The 14,239-nt window shown below is 40.8% G+C and overlaps 1 protein-coding gene across 9 annotated transcripts in view; it reads right to left on the reverse strand.

Annotated features, from left to right (window-relative positions):
- Window positions 1–14,239, reverse strand: part of RASAL2 (RAS protein activator like 2) — a 425,879-nt gene that overhangs the window by 88,633 nt on the left and 323,007 nt on the right. For all 9 annotated transcript variants that reach the window (XM_040360350.1, XM_040360349.1, XM_040360355.1 and 6 more), the window contains one exon: window positions 5,147–5,259. In XM_040360350.1, coding sequence (XP_040216284.1) covers window positions 5,147–5,259 — 113 coding nt within the window. The remainder of the gene's footprint in view (window positions 1–5,146; window positions 5,260–14,239) is intronic.

The following is a 14,239-nucleotide window of genomic DNA, read 5'->3' on the forward strand; positions in this document are numbered from 1 at the left end:
AAAACATGCAAACTCCAGGCAGGTAGTGTTGTGGTTGAGATTCAAATCAGCAACTTTAGTGCTGCTAGACATTATGCAGAAAACTTGACGCGATATTGTGATGGACAATTAGGCACTGACAGTTTTTGGGAACCAGTCACACTAATACAGTGATCAGTGCTAAAAACATGCACTGTCACTGTACTAATGACACTGGCTGGGAAGGGGTTAAACATCTATGGCGATCAAGGGGTCACGCCCCCTACCAGGAAGTTCCAGATCATCTACCTAATACGTGATCTATCGCAGCAGAGCGATACTTGTAATTGATACGGTCGGTAGGGACTGATGTGAATGTACAATAAATGTGTGTAAAGCGCTGTGTAAATTGGCGGCGCCATATAAATACCTGTAATAATAAGGTGGAAGCAGTCATTGCTAAGCTCTCTATTTAAAAATAGTACCCATCTGCTGTCATGAAAAAATTTTTTTTTGCTTTTAAACCTTGAGTCACTGATAAAGCACTATCATATACAGTGCCTGATCTTCCTGGGGCCCTAAGCAAAATGACATGTCACATTAAAGTTGAGAAGTGCGGGGGGGGGGGGGGGGGGCGCTGCCGACAGTGACATGTCACATTAAAGCAGGGGTGCTGACTTCTTACCTCTTCTCCCATGCAGCCAGCGAGTTGAGAAGCGGGGTGAGGGGCTGGAAATGACTTCTCACCAGGCGGGGCCTCTAGTAATTTGGGGGGCCCTCCGCAACTTTGCGGGGCTCTAAGCGGCTTGCATAGTGAGCCTATAGGGCGGATCGGCCCTGATCATATAGGGGTGTTAAGTTATTAACCCCAACAAATTTCAGGTCAGTAACCTGGGTTTTATTTCACCTATAGCTTCCATTCCAATATACAGTATGTATGGCATGTAAAGTATTGCAAGCCCTCATCACACCTTACAACAAGAACATAATAAAAGCAATCAATAAAATGGAATGCATCACCTTTGTTTTTACATAAGAGATCTACTCTAAGCAGACAACAGGGAACCCGGGTCAGAATTCTGCAACATGAAATGTAAACTAATACAGCTATGCCAAATACTTCTTGCCAAACAAGCAAAGCTGGAAGAGGAACATTAACTTTAGAGAATAGTCATCAAGATACAATAGAGACTAAGCATGAATACACAGAGAACAATAAAACAGAGATTACGAATACATTGCTTTTGTAAAGCTGAGCACTGTTGAAAATAAAAAGAAAGCATTTGCAAATTCACCCTACAAATAGGCCGGGGCAACCTGCCCAGAATGTGTGTTTTAATATGTAATAGCTTGGCAAGATGAGAGAGTGTGCGTGTTTGGGGGGGGGGGGGAGGGCAATAAACAATGGCAAGCAGATGGAGATACACAAAGATGGCTGCCCAAGTAGGGCACTTTTGAGGCAACCCTCACGACCTGTAGACTCCTAGGCATGGCCAAAGTCACTAGATGATGGTTGGACACCATTTACAATGCTTTTGCAACAAAAAAAAAGTTTTTATTCTTGACTAGATCAGAGCATGTTAGCATGTTGGACCAATATTCACAATTATACAAAGCGCGTCCAAAGTTACTGGCTAGGAGAATCCACTCAGTCAAAATGCTTTTCACTAAAGAAAGATTATGCTTGTAGATGACCCTATAATCTAGCTCAAGGATCTCCAAAATACAGCCCTCCAGCTGTTGTGGAACTACATGTCCCATGAGGCATTGTAACACACTGATATTCACAGACATGACTAGGCATACTGGGAATTGTAGTTCCTGAACAACTGGAAGGCCATCGTTTGGAGAGCCTTGATCTAGCTTAATCACAGCCCAATTTAGCCATACCTTTCACTACCCAACCAAATTTGAGAAGATCCCCCTTTTTTTCACCAAAACAGCCCAGACCCATCGAGGCATGGGTGTCACTAGACCTCTGGAGGTATGCTGTGGTATCTGGCACCATGCATTCATCCAGTAGCAGATCCTTTAAGTCATGTAAAACCTCGTACACACGATCAGTTTTCACGGCCGTGTGTATGCTCCTCGCAGTTTTTCCGATGGGAAAACTGCACAAAACCAACCGGACAACAAAAAAAAAAAACAGTTCTCTTTTTTCCTGTCAGCGTACTTTTGCCCCAAAGTTTTTGGCAGTTTTCCTATGGGAAAAACTGCGATGGATCATACACATGGCTGGGATTCCCAGCCAATGTTCCAGCGCAGTTTTCCTGTCGGGAAAACCGCCCGTGTTTAGGGGAAAGACTGAACCGAGCAGGTTCCCAGCTTTCCCCTCGGGATTTCCCATGGGAACTTTTCCCATCGGAAATCCCGTACGTGTGTACGAGGCATAAGATGTGAGGTGGTGCCTCCATGGATCAGGCTTGCTTTTCCAGCACAGTCCACAGATGCTCTACTGGGCTGAAATTTGGAGAATTAAATTAACAACTCAAAGTCATTGTTGTGTTCCTCAAACGATTCTTGAACCATTTTTGCAGTGTGGCAGGGTGCATTTTCTGATGAAACAGGCCACTGCCATCAGGGAATAGCATTTTCATGAAGGGGTGTACTTCGTCAGCAACAACGTCTGGGTAGGTGGTACACGTCAAGTAAAAGCCACATGAATGACAGTACCCAAGGTTTCCAGGTAAAACACTGCAGAAAGCATCAAACGGCCTCCGCCGGCTGGCCTTCTTGCCATACTGCATCCTGGTGCCATCTCTTCCCCAGGTAAGTGACATCCACATGATGTACAAGAAAAAGTGAGTCATTAGACCAGGCGACCTTCTTTCATTGCTCTTCCAGTTCCGATGCTTACATGCCCATTGTTGGCACATTTGGCTGTGGACACTGGGTCAGCATGGGCCCCCTGATCGATCTGCGGCTAGGCAAGCCTCATATACAAGAAACGGCGATGGCCATTTTATCTGCTTTCAACAAATTAACAAATGAATTTCATTGACAACAGGTTTCCTTGCAGCCTAATATTCCCCACCGATTTTCAGATGCCATTGTAATGAGATAATCAATGTTATATTCATATAACCTGTCAGTGGTCAAGGTTATGGCTGATCGGTTTATGTCGTTTGCTATTGTTTAATAAAAATAAAAAAAATAAACATATTTTTCATGATTTTTATTCCCCTAAATCATTTGTTGGCTTCTCCAGTTCTTATGAAACTAAAGAAGAATGTTACGCATTTTTACGTATTCACATTATACGGTACATGCTTGTATACAGGACATCTTTGTGGTTTTTACTCTTTCTGCCAACATAAAAACGTCAGTTATTTTTTTATGTCTGGGTAAAAGAGATCTTGTTTTCATTTTTTTTTTTTAAATAGAAAGTTGAATAAAAAAATGAATTTCTTTTAAGAGGTTTTAATTGGCATCTTTTAAAGCGAATCTATGTCATATATACGTGGGGACACAGTGACTAGGAAAGGTGGTGGAGGGCAGGCAACAAAGATGTATACTTGGAATGGTTTGATATGGGGGGGGGGGGGGGGTATGTTCTAGGGGGCACTAAAGGAGAGGAGGACTTGTGCTAGAAGAGGGGGGGTTGGATATGAAATCTGTCCCCCCCACTCCCCCAGCACATGTCCTCTATCCCGCCAACCATTTCCCCAAATTAATAAGATGCTGGCAGAGGGAATGATAGTGGAGCCTGGGACCCACAAGGGATGCAACTGCCCCAGGTGCCCAAGCTAGTCCACCCCTGCCAGGCAAGTTAGTGGCACCAATTGGAATAGACTACTAAATAAATAACCAGGACAATTCTCTTTACAGTCCAACCCGAAGCCAAGCACTAGCTACACTAAGAGTTCCAGTCTCACTTTTGGTATCCAATGAATTGCTCTAGTAGTATTGCTACAGTCCAAGCATACCGGTAGCAGTGCTTTATTTTAAATTCCTATAACACATTTTGTTCTGCTAGACCAGGTATATGCAATTAGCCGCCTCCCGCTGTTACAAAACTACAAAGTCCCATTATGCCTCTGTCTCTGGGTGTCATGCTTGTGGCCGTCAGTTTTGATATGCCTCATGGGACTTGTAGTCCTGCAACAGCTGGAGGTCCGCTAATAGCATATCCCTGTGCTAGACCATATACAAATTAAAAATAACTTTGTACTATAAGAATGACAACTAATTCTTTGAAATGAACACTCCTTGTTTGAAAATGTAATAAAAAAAAATTGAACTATAAAATGGAAAAAATGAAAAACAGCAAATAGTTAATGAACTAGCTAGATTTCAGCTTGTAAAGAATGCAATGTACAAAAGTGGACAGGAAACCTACTAATACTTCCCATAGTTAAATGAAAACAAGATATTTTTTTTTTATAAGATAAAGTCAGACCATCTTCATAAAGTTTAGGAACACCGTATTCTTCAGAAACCCTTGTTTGCTCATTGCCATGCATACTAGCTCATTTTGCCTTTCTCTTGCAGTTTTTTTTTTTAAGATATGCTTCAGAGGGTTTACTTCCTCTTTAAACTTTGTAGAAGTTAGTGATCCAACCTCCAGACAACTAACCCAGATGTTTTAAATGGGGAATGCCCTTAAGAAACCCATTATTAAAAGATGCTCCACACTAAAGTGAACTCTCCCCTTTTTAGATGCGGAATAAAATATCTAAATGAAAATGAAAAATAATGCTCAGTATATGGAGTGTTTTTAGTCTAAGGAACTTTTAAGAATAAGGCATACTGTAGTGTTAAACTTGCTGGTCTTATTGCACATCTGATATACTGCTGTCCTATGTCTAATATAGCTAATAAAACACGAAGACGTGTTATGAATAGGGGCAAGAGACAATTATCCTCTCTTCTTACACTGACTGGGATCCCTGTGTGTCATATTCAGCCCAATTAGACAGCTAATTATTGCCATAAAGCCATCTTCATCCTGTTAAGATGGCATAAATCTTCCTGCTACAATATACTAGCAGACAGGATCCCCGGGGACGCTCGTCACAAGTATTTTTATATCCTGGCTTTAGCAGAAAATTCAAACGGCTCTAGCCAGTTGTCGCCAACAGATTTATGGGACTATTTATCACTGTGGAATGGGAGATGGGTGGACTGGATTGCACAAAACCTGATAGCAGCCAGGGCAACACTAAATAATCGCAGACACCGCGCTTACCTGTCACTCTCTGCAGGACGCAACGATGGGAGGCGAAAGCTTGTGTTTCTGTCCAGCTTTGATTGACTCTTTGTCCTCTTGATTGAGCCTTTTAGACGTTTGCTGAAGAAACCCTTTGAGAAAAATGGGAAACAGTGAGGTACTGCAAACTAATTATATAGAAATAGGTTTTCAAAGTGTCTGGAAAATAAAGAACTGTCTGTAAAGCCCCACAGAGACTTATCAAAATCAAAACGAATTCTCCACCTGTCATTCTCCAGCTACAAGTTTAAAGGACCATTTTAAAGAAAATGGTTGTATTCTGGTAACTGCGTGTGGTTAATACCCAGAAAAGTTTTCAGTATAAAAAAAAAAAAATATTTAACTCAACAGTAGCGATGGTCTTGGGCGTGTTTAGATCGAACCCGCAAGGAAGCTGACACTGCACACCACCAATCATAGGCAAGCTTGTGTATGTGCATCTGCGGGCTGGGAAATGCCTCACTGCCTATGATTGGGAGTGTGCAGCGACGGCCTCCTGGCGAGTTTGATCCGAAAGCGTCTGAGCCCATCATTGCTCAACATTCCTTTATCAATATTTTAGGGCTTGTTCACACCAACTGCTGCATTGCAATAGCTGGTGTGCAATGGGGCCAAAATCAGTGCGATTAGACAGATTTTTTTTTAAAACAAACTTTATTGAGATGTCACACATACATCTCTTAAAGTTCAACTGCCACCTGCACATTGTTAATTTTGGCAGCAAATTTCGATTTAGTTTTAGTATCAAAATGGCATTTTAGTTTTAGTCCCATTTTAGTGTTCTACAAGTGTTTTAGTCGTATTTAGGGCTCTTTCACACGTCCGTTCAGTTTTTCAGATCAGTTTTTTTTTTCATCAGTTGATCCGTTTTTCCATCAGTTTTTCGTCAGTTTTTCATCAGTTTTGCATCAGTTTTGCATCAGTTTTTGCATCAGTTTTTCCATCCGTTTTTCCATCCGTTTTTTCATCCGTTTTTTCATCCGTTTTTTCATCCGTTTTTTCATCCGTTTTTTCATCCGTTTTTTCATCCGTTTTTTTTTTTTTTTTTTTTGGGGCTTTTTACATAGAAAAACGGATGTTAGCGGAACGGATGATAAACGGATCATCCGTTAACGTCCGTTTTTCGTCCGTTCCGTTTTTTAGACGGAAGAAAAATAGGGTTTTCTTCCGTCCAAAAAAACGGAACTTAACGCAGACGGATGCTAACGGACGTTAGCGGATGCTCATCCGCTAACGGACGCTAGCCCATAGGGAATCATTGCGGTCCGTTAACGGACGTCCAAAAAACGGACGAACGGAACGGACGTGTGAAAGAGCCCTTAGTCGACTAAATCTCCAGGACATTTTAGTTGACTAAAATCGAATGATTGTAGTTAAATTGTAATGCATTATTTAAGCATTTCTCTACAATTTTCAAACTCATTATATACTTCTGGAGTGAAAATCGAATGTTATTTATGGTATTGAGGTATGAACATGCACTACAGACCAGTGTTAATTTTGACTTCAAATTTTAATTTAGTTTTAGTCTTTTGGCCCCGTACACACGATCCAAATATCGTACGACAGATCGTATGACTTTTTTTTTCGCTGAATAGTTGCAAGTAGAAATTGAATAGGGCAGGGCTCAAAATTTCAAGTCCTGAGCTACTAGCCAGGCCTCAAGGCGTACTTGCCACCAGTTGCCCCGCCCAACCCTACCATGTCCCTCGCCCTAATCCCGCCCCTAGACACTCCCTCATAAATCTCATGAAATTACACTTAAATGTTTTATGCAGAATTAAGTTATAAAAATAAATATTAACAACAACTTTATCCATGCCCAAAAATGCAGCCTGCCCATGTCTACCAATGCAGCATGTGTCTCCAGTGCAGCAAAATGTCCCCATTTTGCAGCCAGGAGTCCCCCCACAATTGCAGCCAGGAGTCCCCCCACAATTGCAGCCAGGAGTCCCCCCACAATTGCAGCCAGGAATTTTTAATTTATGTTTAGTGCTCTACATCAGTGTTAATAGTCTGCCATCTAGTGTATACTCCATAGGAATATAGAGAGCATGTAATCAAACAACTTTCTTTTCAGTCTACACTGAACGATGAATCCTGGGCGATGGGTCAGCAGAAAAGGCCTGGAGATTGATACAGCCCTGCCCAACTCCACATAAAATGGGCAAATCAATGGCACAATTACAACTCATCAATGTCAGCACAGATACGCTTGAACCTAATATGCCAAATGTGACTAATTTGCTATAAAGAAGCAAACTAAGTTATTATTGGTTGTTTGACAACATGGTCTACTCACGACAGTCCAGTATCACGCAGACTTTCAGCTTTAATTCAAAGGGTTGAACATAAATATCAAGTACAATTTTTAGGAAATGCAACCATTTTTATACACAATCCCCCCATTTTCAGGGGCTCAAATGTAATTGGACAAATGAATGTGATCATAAATAAAATAGTAATGTCTAATATTTGTTTGAGAATCTTTGGCAATGACTGCATTAAGTCTGGGACCCATGGACATTACCAAAGTCTGGGTTTCAAACTTTCTGATGCTTTGCCAGACTCTAACTGCAGCTGTCTTCAGTTGTTCTTTGTCTGTGGGTCTTTCTGCCTTTAGTTTTGCCTTAGGTAAAAAGCATGCTCAATTGGGTTGAGATAATGGGACTCGGCCATTGCAGAATATTCCACTTCTTTTTCTTCAAAAGCTCCTGGGTTGCTTTTGCAGTGTGTTTTGAATCATTGTCCATCTGTACTGTGAACAACTGTCCAATCAACTTCGCTGCATTTGGCTAAATCTGGGCTGACAGTATATCTCTAAACACTGCCGAATTCATTCAGCTGCTTCTGTCACATCATCAATATTCACCAATGACTCAGTGTCACTAGCAGTCATGCATGCCCATGCCATCACACTGCCCTCACCATTTTTTACCGATGACATTGTGTGTTTGGATCATGAGCTGTTCCAAGCCTTCTCTACACTGGATTCATCTTAGTTTCATCTGTCCAAAAAATGCTTTTCCAGAACTGGTCTGGCTTTTTTTGCAAAGTCTAATTTGGCTTTTATTCTTCAGGCTTACGAATGGTTTGCACCTTGTGGTGAACCCTCTGTATTTGCTCTCGTGAAGTCTTGCGATCCTGCAATCACCCACCACTTTTGTCTTCAGTGGACATCCAGGCCTTTTTATGTTGCTGAGCTCACCAGTGCATTCTTATTTCCTCAGAATGTACCAAACTGTTGATTTGGCCACTCCTAATGTTGATGTTATCTCTCATGGATTTGTTTTGTTTTTGAAGCCTTAAAATGGGCTGTGTCACTTGCATGGACACCTCCTTTGAATGCATAATGTAGGTGAACAGCAATAGGATTCCAAATGCAAATACTGCACTTAGAATCAACTCCAGACCTTTTACCTGCTTAATTGATGAAGAAATAACAAAGGAGTAGCCCAAACCTGGCCGTAAAACAACTTCTGATTCAATTGTCCAATTACTTTTGGTCCCTTGAAAAAGGGGGTTAGCTATTCTTAAGAGCTGCAATTCCTAAACCCTTCCTCAGATCTGGATGTACATACCCTCAAATTAAACCTGAAAGTGTACACTTTCAGCCCATATCCATTATATAACTATAGCTTGAATATGTTTTGGTAGGGAGAGGGAGATTATTTTCATCTTGAACATCCAAAATTATTTAAAATTACACAAACAAAATCTTGAAAGAACCAGGGCAATGTCCATTTTGCATAATCTGCACAGCTTTTGCTTGCTACAATATTATGAGTGTTGACTACCTTTCTTAAAAGCTACCTATCATGTTTAGGCATTCAAATATAAAATTGACAGGCATGAACAATAGAATCTCTTTGGTGATCACAGACCACACACACACACACACACACACACACACACACACACACACACACACACACACACACACACACACACGTTATATACAGGCAGCTTTTACAAATTACATCATTTTTTTTTGGGCAGGTGACATTTGTGCTTACAGTTTATACCAGTCCTGTGCCCATCACTGTTCATAGATACCAAGTCAACCACACAAGCTGAAGCCATTTTCAATTAACTTATTCTTTACTATGAAGCTGGTTATCGTCAGTTCACTTAAACCAGCTTGTCCCGTTTCCATAAATGAGAACTTGCTAGCATCCCATCAAAGGGTACTATAATTAGACAATCAATGTCAATAATCTAGATTTAAACCTCTAATGATGCTTCAGGCATTCTGCAACAGAACGTTTAGTTGAGCTCCCATAAGCAATTTCATGCACAATGTGCCTTTGTGTTCAGCCAGCATAACATGGATATGCAGCAAATCTCAATTATAGTGCAAATATGGGGATTTTGCAAGCAGCATATGCTGAAGAATGTCTGAAGGTTATTTTATCATTTACAGTTGCCGTTCAAGATTACACAAATGACAACAAAGAACTGTCAAATTGAAAAGTGTTTTAGTTTTTCTTTTCATAGTACAGCTTAAGGCAGAAAAGTCTTAAACAAAATTCACATTGGAATGTTCAGCTACAATGTGCTTAGGGAACAGCGGTTAGTTTGACTTAGAACTATCACTTCAGACTTGTGGTTTCAAATAAAGCCCTTAAAGGAAATCTATAATAATTTTGGGACACTCTGTTCTATAAACATACATTTAATAAATGATAAAGGATTTCCAGAGTACTGTGGATTTGCAAAAGACTAGCTCACAATATTAGTAATTACTTTCAGGGCTGGTTCACTTTTTTGCCTGTTTGTGCAGAACATGTTTAGGGTAGCCCAATTATTTCAATAAGCTGTTATTTACAATTGCACTGCACTAAATTGCATGGTACTGCTGTAACAAGTTTTGGCAGCCGTGAGCTCACACGCGTTTGCCAGATGCATGGGGTGCCATTAAGAACGCTGTGTGCCTCCTGAAAAAGCAAAGTGTTTTCACACAGTGGCGGGAAACATCCAATTTCTTGCACATTTCTGCAACTCACCTGGTGTGAGCAAGCTCTCAGGCACATCACCTCTCACTAAGGGAGACATCTGGTAAAAGAGAATTAAGCTGGCCATACACTGTTAGTTTTTTGTTCCTTTAGCTAGCAGGCTAAACAAAGGGAAAAAACAAAAACAGATTTTTTTCATCCACACAAACAAGTAGGTGTTGACCCATCTTGTTTTTTCAGGGCCGATACCAATTTTTCGGCTGCCTTTCAGGCCGATAGCCAATATCAGTAGCCAATATTCAAAGTTTTATTTTTACACTGTCCTTTTAATTAATTTTTTTATCACTTTTTATTGCTGTCACAAGAAATGTACACATCCCCTGTGACAGTAATAAACAGTGACAGGTACTCTTTTTGGAGGGATCTGGCTCCAAACTTCTCCTCTGCACTTCAAAGTATTCAAAACACCAAGATTGACTTTTTTTGAATACCTTCTATTTTTTAAAACTGGCGTCTTTAGGATGCCAGTAATCCAGAAGTGATGTCATGACATTGCTTCCTAATTACTAGATTCAAGACCAAACAAAGCTGTTTCGGGCTTTGTTCGGGTCTCCCGCCAGCCGGCTGGTCGCTTGCAGCTGCAAGAATCACCCTGGTACAACCCCTTGGAGCAATATCGGTAAGTTTGTGACCAATTACATGGATTACAAGCCTAAAAACAGGAAAGTTATTTTTTTTAAAGCGTGTTAAGAAAGTTAAGACATTAAGGCAACAATGTCGAGCACAATTTGAATTGGTGGTGGTCTAGACTGTTCTAAACCCTATATAGTCAACCCTTTCATATTATTTTGGCTGGATGCTTTAGTAAATGTCTTCTTGCAGTTTGATAAAGTTGAAAAAGTACTTGCAGTTGTTATTTTAATCAACAATTTTTTTTTGTATTTCTTGGGACAAAAATGAAGTGGCTCGCAGAATTACCCTACTTGACTCAGCACTTTGTTTCATTTGAGTTTCATATTCCTGCATTATGGGAAAGGCAAATTATTAGCAATAAGGATCATCCCAGAAGATGCAGTTATTCAGGAGTGTTTTCAAAAGGTTACTGGAAGATTTAACAAGTGGAATATGATGGTAATGGCAATTTCTGACAGCATTAGCACAAAAATAAGGATATACCAGCACTGAGAAAAAAAATCAAAGCAGTGGCTTATTATATTAAACAGAAATTGATTCAAAATGGTGGGAAGAAGGCGGAGGGTAGAGTCATTTTAATGCATAAAAGGGTTGGTGCACCTAATTTCATCATATTAATGGGTAGCTGGGAAACACTCACTGTAATTTAGTAAGAGAAATGTGAAACTAGGTGAGGAGATGGAGAAACTGCAGCCAAGAGAAGAAATAATATTAAAACAGAGGCTGAATGCCATCATCTGCTGTACAACTAAAATAGCATACCCAAGGTTTCCAATAAAATACTGTATTATAAAGCCTGGCCCCTGATTAACACAAACTCTGCACCAAATGTAAAACCAACTGGCACTTTCAGGAGTCAGAAATGGCGACCTCCATACTTCTATCATGAAAGTTTCCTTTCAAAGAATGATTATACATATACCATGTGAAGATGTACAGTGAGCCATATAATAAACACTATGCCCTACCATTAAAAATGTAATTATAAGTGCATCTGCACTTAATGGTTTCCCTTAGCCCCTTTCAAATGGGGGCAACACAGCTGCACTGCTCCTGGGGAAGGCAGGGGTGGAGGTAAAAAGATCATGAACACCCACATAATATCGTGTTTCTGCCAAAACAGTCCTGACCCGTCGAAGCATCAACTCCACTAGACTTCTAAAAGGTATGCAGTGATATCTGGCACCAAGCCATCAGTAGCAGATCCTTTAGGGCACTTTCACACTGGGGGGGTGGGGGCGTCGGCAGTAAAGCGTCACTGGTTTTAGCGTTGCTTTACTGTCAATTTTGCAGCGCTTTTCTGCCGCTAGCTCGGCCGAACAAAGGGTTAAAAGCGGCACTTTAATTTTTGTTAAAGTTTAACTTTGTCTTTAAAGAAGAGGCTTTACTGCACTGGTCACACAGATGGAAATGGCATGCCAGTGCCACTTTTGTGTTATTCCCGGAGTTGCTACTTTGGTGGAGCTCATGTGGGTTATGCAGTAGTTTCTGATCATATGACCAGCCTTCGAGGGAACAGAGCGCACAAATTTATGCAGCAAAGATAAAGGCTTATTTAATAGTTTTGCATTTAAATTTACTGTAAACCTATTTTTTTTTTAAATAACAAACATATTACACTTACCTACCCTGTGCAATGATTGTGCACAAAGCAGCCCTGATCCTCCTTTCTCAGGTTCCCGGCCAGTCCTGGCTCCTCCTCCCTGTCAAGTGCCCCCATAGCCCCACCCCCTGTTGACTTGCAGTGATTTAAGGCTTGCAGGAGTCAATGGCTACCGCTGCTGCCTTCCTGTCCAGTGAGGAGAGGGAGAACAGAGAGATATCCTTAATATTGAGGCCAACTACAACTTACTTAGAGGACTTTCAAGAAAACAGCAACATATTATTTCTTGCGGTGATAAACAAATACTGGAAATGCCTTGTGATAAAGAACAAATTGTATTAGGGCCACTTAGCACTTATGTGTGTATTTTTGACATATCGGTCTCTAATACGTGCATTGAGGTGCACTAGGAGGTAGGTGTGCTTATTTTGGACGTGCGTAGGATTTGGATGTGCATGTATGAAATTCAACCCACCAGAATTTGCATATAGAACATGCAAGCAAATGTATGAAAGGGAACATAAAGGTACAGCCTAAAGGGATTTTTTGAATAGCTGGCCATACGGGCCAACTATCCAACAACTATATAAACAGGAGCATGACTCTCACCCCCAAAAACAAACTGTCCCTTTCTGGTCCCCCAAGGATACCACAATCATAAGGCCAATATTTAGCCTTGATCTGTGTGATGGTTCATCAACTACAAACTTACTGCTAAAATTAAAGAAGTGAAGTTTACTACTCACAATCCAACGGCTCGTTATTTGCATTGAGGCTTTTTCGAATAAAAAATTTAAAATCCTAGGGGGTCTGAATGAAGTACGAATTTAATCAGGTTCCCATTGTCTTGGTTTGCTGGTTTTCTGGCTAAAGATGCCCACTGTTTTCCCAGGCATTAATAAAGTAGCCATCTACAGGCTGGGGAACTAGAAGGGTACAAAGCCTTTTGAAAGTTCAAAACAAAAGGACCGAATTCTTTGGAAAAACTACTGAGCACAACTAGTGAACTAGCACAAAACAGTTGTACGTAGGAAGTGGGGGAGGCTTGTATTCTATGCAACTATTTATGCAACTACTATAAATCCTAAAATTTTTTACATTCATTTTTGGAATTTTACAAAATGTTGAAACCTGAAGGTGCTTAAAAAGAAGAGCCAATTGTGAAATAGGAAAAAAGCATGAACTCATCAATTTGAAGGTTTATAAGACATGTTGGTAAATGATTAGGCTAGTATGTGTATGTATAAATGAGAGTGAGGGACCTTAGATTGTAAGCTCCTTGAGGGCAGGGACTGATGTGAATGTACAATATATATGTAAAGCACTGCATAAATTGATGGCGCTATACAAGTACTTGTAATAAATAAATAGGTTGTTTAGGAAAGCGAATTAGGAATTCCAGCAACTCTACAATTGCTTTTATAAAAGTACTGAGTAGCAAACTAACTGAAAAAGCATTAAAAGAGATGTAATAAGATTTTTTTTTTTTTCAGATTCATACTTTCTAATACAGGTATTTGCACCCACTTCCAGGAATAGACTCTGGCAGGAGTCACGCCCCTTCCCGTCCCGTCCCCCTGCTGTCTTCTGGGAAACACACAGGTCCCAGGAGACAGCGGGGACCAGTGAGGACGGGCCGCGCCGCTCACGCATTCGCAGTAGGGAACCGGGCAGCGAAGTTGCAACGCTTCACTTCCCGATTCCCTCACTGAGGATGGCGGCGGGTGCAGCCAAAAGACAAGCGATTGCTCGACTTCCGACATTGCGGGCGCGCTGGACAGGTAAGTGTCCATTTATTAAAAGTCAGCAGCTGCAGAATTT

This window comes from Rana temporaria, chromosome 7 (assembly GCF_905171775.1).
Source record: "Rana temporaria chromosome 7, aRanTem1.1, whole genome shotgun sequence".
Lineage (NCBI taxonomy): Eukaryota > Metazoa > Chordata > Amphibia > Anura > Ranidae > Rana > Rana temporaria.